This window comes from Arachis hypogaea, chromosome 1 (genome assembly GCF_003086295.3).
Source record: "Arachis hypogaea cultivar Tifrunner chromosome 1, arahy.Tifrunner.gnm2.J5K5, whole genome shotgun sequence".
NCBI lineage: Eukaryota > Viridiplantae > Streptophyta > Magnoliopsida > Fabales > Fabaceae > Arachis > Arachis hypogaea.
In genome coordinates this window covers 25,649,884-25,659,186 of record NC_092036.1, presented here as the reverse complement: position 1 = coordinate 25,659,186, position 9,303 = coordinate 25,649,884, and the positions used below count along the sequence as shown (strand labels likewise).

At 32.9% G+C, this 9,303-nt stretch overlaps 1 protein-coding gene across 1 annotated transcript; it reads left to right on the top strand.

Annotated features, from left to right (window-relative positions):
- Positions 1-3,497: 3,497 nt before the first annotated feature.
- On the top strand, positions 3,498-7,582 carry LOC112759347 (calcium-transporting ATPase 8, plasma membrane-type-like). The gene is made up of 13 exons (XM_072233770.1): positions 3,498-3,779; positions 3,987-4,033; positions 4,527-4,714; positions 4,832-4,998; positions 5,201-5,268; positions 5,748-5,864; positions 6,167-6,256; positions 6,381-6,450; positions 6,653-6,723; positions 6,838-6,898; positions 6,984-7,055; positions 7,190-7,243; positions 7,352-7,582. The coding sequence occupies exons 5-10, from the start codon at positions 5,251-5,253 to the stop codon at positions 6,874-6,876; spliced, it is 405 nt and encodes a 134-aa protein (XP_072089871.1). The 5' UTR covers positions 3,498-3,779; positions 3,987-4,033; positions 4,527-4,714; positions 4,832-4,998; positions 5,201-5,250; the 3' UTR covers positions 6,877-6,898; positions 6,984-7,055; positions 7,190-7,243; positions 7,352-7,582.
- Positions 7,583-9,303: the final 1,721 nt, after the last annotated feature.

The window sequence follows — 9,303 nt, the reverse complement described above, 5'->3', positions numbered from 1 at the left end:
CACATAAACTCTCACATCCCATTGACTTTTTGAGATATTGTCTTGAGTCTGTTTTCTGTAGGTTTTCTTCCATCTTTTTCTTTATCGTTCTTTACAAATTTTATACTTTACATTAATGCACTTTGCTTTTATTGCAAAGTTAATTTTGTCTCTTTTGTACTTTATTAAGTTCTTCATTTTGATTGAAACCTTTAAAATTCTATGAAGATTCTTTTCATTGTATGTTTGTGACATTCTGGTTTTTGCGATAGATTTGCATATGTGAGTTTTACGTTTTGTTCACATAACGTCTATGATAACTTTTTTTGTGATTCTTAAATAAAATGAATAATAATGTAATATTAATATTATGTTATTATTTAATTTTATTATCTGACGAAGGACGATCACTTAATATTGGGCCCGAAAGATTGTAAAAGTTCGGCTTTACTAATGTCATTTACATTAATAATTTACTCAATCCTTATTTTAATTAATTACCACCACTTGAGATAATTAATTGATTTTTTATCATGTCCAATTACCTTAATTACCTTCCAAGATATTTAAAAATTAACCTTGCTGACTTAACGATTTAAAAATTGCGACACGCAGCACTTAATGCGCCACCTGTCATGACGCATGCCTCCTCCCCCTTGATTAAGTGACACTTAGTCACTAATCAAGCTATATACAAGCACAAAATTCTCTCTCTTTCCTCAAGGAACAGCCGAGGCATGCATGGAGAGAAAATGGAGGATTTTAGTCGATTTCTGACTTTTTAAGCTTGATTTATTGAGATCCGTGACCCTCACAAAAATTATGATCCAGTAGAAGTGACTGTATCTTCCTTCTCTACACGGTGACGTTTTTGGCCGAACGAAGGGAGGAGAAGAACCACCGAGTTTTTGATGTTTTCATTCTGTTTGACCAATCAGAAACCTCCTCCGATATCTTGTGTGTGTTTTGTGCTTCACAGAGGTAGGGTTTGACTCTTCAATCGGTTAAAATTATGAATCAATTGATATACGTGATTGGAATGTTGTCTGTTGATGTCCGTTATTCAAATTTGTGATTGTTGGCTATTAAAATTCTAGCTGAATTGCTGTTGAAATTATTGTTGTGATTCGGCCATGTTGAGAAACCAAGAACTGAGATGTTGTTGTTGAGTATTTGGCTGAAATTTGAGTTATATAATAGTATGTTACTGAGTTTTGTTGGCCGGAATTGATTTGGAACTAAATATAACTAAAACGAATATTTTGAACGGATATTTCAAGTAAAAAGGAGTAGAGGCTTGGATTTTGAAAAAAATTAATGAATAAAAAAATAATATATATTTATTTTAAAATATATGAAGTTTATTGAAATTAAAAGAGTTTGGTTTTTGAGGAAAAATGATTGGTTTGCAATAAAGGGTTTAAAGTGGAAGACGGGAGAAAAATACAACTCTAATTGAACAAAAAAGATTTTATTTAAAAAAAATAGAACCGTGTCCAATTTACTTATTTTAATGAAGTTTTGGATATTTGAAAATTTGTACAATATTTTAAATAATTTATAAAGTAACCAGTAAAGACTGTGTCTCTTTTATAGAAGTTCAAAGTTATTTAGAGTAATTTTAAAGTATGTCAATTTAATGTAACTTGTAGAATATGCCATTTTTCAAAGTTTAAGCATATTTATGTATTTTAGTCCAGTGGACATATTTATGTATTTTTAAAATATTTATAGAATTTAAGCATAACTCTGAGATATTTGTAAAAGTGATTCTAAAGTTAAATCTCATGATCCGCTCTGTTTCAGTTGATTATTTTAGAGAAATTGTGGAATTCTGGCTAATGAATTATTATATCTTGAAAGGTATTTGATTATGTGATGAGATAATTGTAGTTGGAAGTGCTACACCAATGACTCTTTTGTCATCGATTTATTCAGAGATTTGTCGAAGAGCGGTAGAGACGGGGCGGAGCTACATTGTAGAAAAGGGGGGCCATTAATTTTAATTTTTTATTTGTAAATTATATGTAAATTTCAGTTTAGCCTCCCGTTAAAATTTTATTTTAGTCTTATTTTATTGTGTAAATATTTTTGGCCCCCTCTAATATTTTATCTAGCTCCGCCCTTGGGTAGAGGCGCTATAGCCCGAGAGTGTGACTGTCATTTAATCATGGGAGCAGTACGGGTGCTATAGCCCAAGAGCGTGCGGACGCTATAACCCAAGAGTGTACCGGGCACTATACCCCGAAGCGATGGCAACGAGAGACAATGTCGGATGTAACGTCAGGCACGAGTCAAAAATTAGCGGATGAGCTCATTACCTGCACTAGGGCTAGATATGCATCATACTTGTTTGCGCATATCTCTTGTATGTTTTGAATTCGTTCTTGTAGTTGTATGTTATGTTGCTATTTGCTTTTGTTTGTTGTTTGCCTATATTCTTTTGTTGTGGTCGGTTTGATTTGGGACACATGGCTGTTATATGAAAAGCAAATTAACTTGTTTCACCCCGACCCTACTAAGAACTCCCCAATTCTTACCCACTATCTTCCTACCCCCCTTCAGATGGAGATGGGTGTCATTTTGTATGAGCTCAAGCAGCCTTATGTGTACAAGAAACATATCCTTCGCAACTTTTATGTGGTGGCCGCAGAGCCTCGAATCCGTAAGTACATAGTTAGAGATAATCCCTTTCAGCACCTGCTAGCTTCACCTCTCTTTGATCCTGATGCACCGTATGCTTTTCTGCTATCTTGGTTACATCCTGATTCTGTCCATCATCCTTTTGATCACATGCATGGAGGTCCTATTTTAGCACAGCAGGATGGTCAGGCGGTGCCTAAGTCTGATCTCATCGTCGATGACTACATCCTTGTGTCTCCTCTAGTAGGTTTGGATATGTCGATAGAGTCTCTTTCTACTCGTTCCTCTGACCCTTTCACCATAGAGCCTATCGGGACTTTCGCCGCAGCTTCTGGTCAGCCCTCAACAGTTGAGCAAATTTCTTTTAGTGGTATAGTTTTCGCAGATAACAACAATGAGGATACTCCCTAGAGTACATCAAAGGTTATCGTTATTTCTAACGACGAGGACATCAAGTAGATAGAGAATGTAGATATGACTTCTGAGGATGATGAGGATCCTGAGATGGATGTAGAGATCGTGGACTCACTACTAGAAAACTAGTTATTACAGACGGATATTTCCGACAGATTTTATCCCACTGAAATACAGAGGGAATTTTAGAGGGATTTTTTGTCGGAAAACAAAAAAAATGGATTAGTATAAATTACAGACGGAAAAAAGAATCCGTCGATAATTCCGTCGGAAAAATTAATTTTTTTCAGTGAGAAATAATTACAGACGGAAAATCTGTCTGTAATTAAATAGACAAAACGCTGTCTTTTATTAAATTATTACAGACGGATTTTTTCGTCTGTAATTTAAATTTTCCGTCGGTAATATATTAAAATAAGGAGATGAGTCACTTTACTCCCGAGTACTTCAGTTCACTTTTTTCACGTGAATTACTCCCATACCTTCTCTCTCTCTCTCTCTCTCCATTGAAGCTCCATTGAAGATGTGGCGTCCTCCGCTGTTGCCGTCACCGCCGCCGCCGCGGCTCGCGTCGCACGAGCTCCTTCCACTGCCGCTCTCAATGCGTTTGCTCCTTTCGTCGTCACACGAGCTCTCTCAGCCGTGCTCTTGTCTTACGAGCTCCCTCTGCCGCTGCTCTCGCGCTGCTTCTTCTCTCCTCGCCGGAGGTTTGTCATCGTCTTCTCTCATCGCTGTTAGTTCAGGTAGGCCTCCGCCTCCTTCTTGTCCCTAGCCCTAACCCTTCCATTGTGATTCTGTTCCGATTTCATTATCCCTAACCCTAACCCTGTCCCTTCCCTGTTTTTCTTAACCCTAATTCTCGTCCCTTAACCCTAATTTTCCGTTTGTTCTCTCTGGTTTAGAATTATGTTATGTGGATCGATTTTAATCCTACTTTGTTTTTTTTTCAGGTCCGCTGAAGGTTACACCATCTATGGTCGAGTGAAGATCCCCAGCAGTATGCTTTGTTTTTCTTTTTTGTCACTCTGATTTTTATTTTCTTACTTTTTAGTTAATTCAAAATCTAATTGTTGGATGGTGACGGATGCGAATAACCATTGCATTTGAATTGGCAGATTTTTTATATTTTGTTCAATAAACTTTAGAGTGTATCTGATAATGTTAATTGAGTGGAATTCAGCAAGGTTTTGCTAGAGTTCATTGTGGTGTGCCTCCATTCCTTTGTGTGCATCCATTCCTTGCATCCATTTCTTGTTAATGGTGTGCATAAATTTGTTTGTAGATTTAGGAACAAAAAACTATATATGGGATAAGGGATAAGGGATGATTTGAGTTTCCAGATATGGGATTCAATTATGACTGGTGGATTTGAATTCTATAAGATGGACGGATTTCCAGGTCTGATATATGTTATTGATAAAAATAAAAAATAAAAAAAAGAGAGAAGAAGATGGATAATACTAATTTTTTACTTCATTTTTCATTCATAGCCAGGAGCACTTTCAGTTATTTCAGCTATAGATGAAGAAGTGAAATCTAAGAATGTAGATTCAGTGTTCCACATTGGAGACATAAGCTATGCCACTGGTTTTCTAGTAGAATGGGATTTCTTCCTTAGCCTTATTAATCCAGTAGCTTCCAGAGTTTCTTATATGACAGCAATTGGGAACCATGAGAGGTAATATTATTGTTATTATTATTATCATTATATCATAATCATTAATGGAATTAAAGTAGTGATGTTATCATTAATTACTAGGCTTATGGTTTATAATATACTTTATTATATACTCAGGGATTATGTGAATTCTGGTTCAGTATACATCACTCCTGATTCTGGTGGGGAATGTGGAGTAGCATATGAAACATATTTTCCAATGCCAACATCACTCTATTGAACAAGCAAGTGTTCATTTCACTGTTATATCAACCGAGCATGATTGGTCACAAAATTCTGAGCAGGTAAATTCAGAGAAGCTTTTTTCATATTTAAAGCATAAGAGAATAAATTAAAACAAATTAAACATTAAAGGATATTTTTAAAATTTTTCAAAAACTTCAAGAACAAAAATATACTTTAACCTTTTTCTTATCATGTTCATATCTATGGTTTAATATTATAAGTTTTTTAATACATGTAATTTAACTGCACTATTTTTTGTAGTATGCATGGATGAAAAAGGACATGGCTTCAGTTAATAGACAAAAAACTCCATGGCTAATATTCATGGGGTGAGTTTGGTTTAGTTTAGTTTAAATCATAGGCTTATTCAATTTCACAGTATATATATTCATTGATCATAATATTTTTAAATGTTTACAGACATAGGCCAATGTATACCTCAGATCATTCATCTGCTGACAAGAATTTTGTTGCAACTGTGGGCCATTGCTATTAGCCAATAAGGTTCGTAGTTAGTAAATCAAGTTCCATAGACTATATAGACCCTTAAATTTTTTGTTCACTTTATATATTTATTCTTGGATTGAATTGAACCAGGTTGATTTGGTTCTTTTTGGGCATGTGCATAATTATGAGAGAACTTGTTCTGTATATCAAAACCAATGTAAAGCCATGCCCAAAAAGGATTCAAAAGGAGTTCTATTTGATTATTCTGTTTTTTGCTGCTTTTAGGCTATGTATTAGTTTTCATTTTCTGGAGGTTAGTGCTTTTCTAATGACTAGACAAAAATTCTCTTCTTTTTTTTAGCAAGCAGCGCTTGTGCTTAACGCTTCTCGCCGATTTCGCTACACCTTGGACCTGAAGAAAGAAGAAGAAAAGGAGCAAGTGCTGAGAAAGATTAGAGGGCATGTTCAAGTCATCAAAGTTTGGTTCCTTGGCTGGTTCTCTTTATAATTGCTCATCTATCAGACATTAAATGGATTTTAATTAATTATTCTTCCTATTAATTGACATTCAGTTAAACTCTTCATCTTCATCATCATATTAATTTTTTTTACTCATTCTTATGTAGCCATGTTTTTACATTCTTATGTTGCATCTATGCTTTATTTTCCTTAAGTACATTTCTAATCTTTTCTTCGTCTCAGTGATATTCTTCTTTTATCAAAAGATACAAAAATTCTTGTTTATTGGGCTGATGTCTTTGTTTATGTTGTCTATAATAGATGTTTGTTTGGGATGCTTGCAAGGATCTGACCTTGATTATTTCAATCGTAGCTGCTACAGCTTCATTAGTACTGGGGATAAAATCTGAGGTGAGAAAATGTGGTAGAGTAAATTTTAAATGTTGAGAAATAGGTTGATTAGGAATATGTTTTTAAATGTTGAGAAATAGCCAAATAGGTTTTCATCCATAGAAGAATTAATTTTATATTTCAGGGTATTAAGGAAGGATGGTATGATGGTGGAAGCATTGCTTTTGCAGTTATTCTTGTTATTGTTGTTACAGGTACTATGCCAATATTTTGTCTTTGTAAAGTTTCTAATAAAGCATTCAAACATGTTCTATGATTCTGTTTCTCAACTTGATTTTTTTATATAACTTTGTTATATATTATGGAGGTTATCACTTATCACAATAGTTACATCTGTAGTAATATTATCGTTTGAAGTGCGCATCACTCTCTTTCTTTCTCCGCTTCCTTTTGTAGCTATAAGTGATTATAAGCAGTCTCTTCAGTTTCGGGACCTAAATGAGGAGAAGAGAAACATTCATTTGGAGGTTTGATTTTTGCTTCTCTGTACTTCTTTATTATTACTATTATTATTATAGCATCCTCCTTATCATATTTATATATTTTTTTTCAATCTTTAAATTTTATCTCTGCATGAGAAGGTAATTGGAGGAGGTAGAAGAGTTGAGATCTCAATCTAATATGACTGGGGAGAGCAATATTGTAAGTGTTTTTTTCCATTATGTGCTGAATAAGAAAAATTACTTGTCTCATTTCTTAAGTTTGATAATCATTTTCCTTTTTGCAGGTTGAAAAGAATTCTAAGAACCTTATTCTGCTATCTGGTTGTAAAGTTGCAGATGGCAGTGGTGTTATGCTCGTAATGTTTTACTTTTTTTTGCCATGTGTGTGTGTGTGTGTCTATATATTGATTGCCATGTGTGTGTTTTACTTTTTTTGAAATTTCTCTCATCATTTATGAACTGAGTAACTCAAATCTTGTCTTTTTTCCAGTAATGGCTTCGGGATCCGATGATGCTCTTAAGAGTGTTGGTTTAGTGTTAGCAGGTAATAACTAATAAGTGTTTATCATAAAATGCAAAATTTTAATTTTGATTCTGGGGTTGCAGTAAATTCAATAATCACTTTTATTTCTAATGATATAAATGTTTTCAGGACTTACCAACTGAATCTGGAACTGTGATCCCCTATGTTCACTTGATGAAACAAGCTCACAAGATTTTGAAGACAGTTATATAGTCTTGTTATTTGCATAACTTAGTATAGTTGAACAATACATTGAGTTTATGTTTTGAATTATAGTTGATGTATCAACACACTTTGATGTATGGTTGTTATTTATTATTATAGTTGATGATCAATACATTTTGTTTATGTTTTGAATTATATTGACTTGCTTGTTTATAGTATTTTTCTTTTAGTTTGATAATACGATGAGTTTGTTTATTTTTTGAAATATTATAAATATTCGAATATAAATTAGATAAAAAATTTTTATTAAATTTATATTTATTTTGTATGAAAACAAGCTTATTTTGTAATTAGAAAAATAAAAAAAATTATTTTACCTTACTGACGTATTTACAGACGGATTTTCTGTCTATAATCAGAGTATGAGATGATTTTCCAAAGTTTAAATTACAGACAGAAAATCTGTCGAAAAATTCGTCTGTAATTACAGACGGAAAATCTGTCTGAAAATCCGTCTGTAAGTCTATAATTACAGATGGAAAATCTGTCTGAAAATCCGTCTGTAATTACAGACTGAAATTCCGTCTGTAATTACAGACGGAAAATCCGTCGGAAAGTTCGTCGCCTTCGGAAAATGGAGGGAGAATTTACAGAGGGAAAATCCGTCGGTAACTAGTAAAAATTCGTCGGTAATTTTCCGACGGAAAAAAAATCCGTCGGTAAATAATTTCCGACGGGGCTTTTACAGAGGGACAAAATCCGTCGGTAATTTCGTCGGTAACCAAAAATCTGTCTGTAATAAAGACTAAATCTGTCTGTAAATCTGTCTGTATTAATCCATTTTCTAGTTGTGACTTGACTTCTGACAACGATTAGGTAGCATCATCAGCATCTTCTTTTGGCAGCTCTCCGGTTTATTATTTCTTTTGTCTTAGACTCTCACTTTTGTTTTTCGAGAGATCAGGTTAGAAGACTAGACTAATTTGGGCGTCAAATTAGGGGCTTCCTATATGGACCAGACTCCGGAGATATTTTGAGTTGTATATATGTACATATTTTAAGTTGTATATTATCCTGTATTATCCTATTTGTGTATGTATCTGTTTATCTTTTTAGTTTGTGCAATCTCACATTTCTTTTTATTTGCAAATTATCTTTAAAATTTTTTTTTTTAATAAAAATCGAGTTTCGTTAACCCATTTATAGACTTGGTATTATTAATAATATTGCCAATGTAGTTTTAAGTTAGTAACATTTAATATTTTGGTATGAACATATTATACTAAAAATTGAATCGTTACAATATTCGTAACATTTTAAAATTTTGAAAAGTGTTCTTTATATTAATTTTTTCAAGTAAAATTTTGTTTTATTAGTTAACTCTAGAAATTCTTTCTTCTTTATCCAGACAAAATAAAGATTTTTTATGCACATGAAACTAAAGTAGGTTTCACTTTCAAATATTAGATTTCGAACTACTTTAATTATTTGCAACCGTCAAGAACATTATTTGCATTTGATTGGTTAATAATCCGCATATCAATTATATTTAATAGAGAAATATTAAGAATTAATATTTTTTTTATCAATAGTAGTCAATACTTTAGATAAATATTAATAAGTTCTAAAAAAAATAAATAGTGCAATCTTTTTTAAATTCTAAAGTCTAGTTCTTAAATCTTAAAATTTGTTAAAATTTAAATTTTTCGGTTAAAAGTTTTATCAGGTTGATTTCGGGCATTACTCGATCTATTCTATTATTGTCCTTATTAGTTGGAATTGGAAGTTAATGATGATGTAAATAACAGGTCACAGTTTCGTCATTCTAGTATTCCATTCCACTCAACAACCGAGCTGGATTTACTGTTTTAGCTTGCTTATGGTCAAAACTTTAAAGGACAGCGATTAAAAATATT

Excerpts from the sequence above, each read along its gene's own strand:
- LOC112759347 (XM_072233770.1), top strand. Across the intron at positions 6,451-6,652 it reads TCTTGTTATTGTTGTTACAG|CTATAAGTGATTATAAGCAG; the intron begins GTACTATGCCAA and ends TTCCTTTTGTAG. Across the intron at positions 6,724-6,837 it reads AGAGAAACATTCATTTGGAG|GTAATTGGAGGAGGTAGAAG; the intron begins GTTTGATTTTTG and ends CTGCATGAGAAG.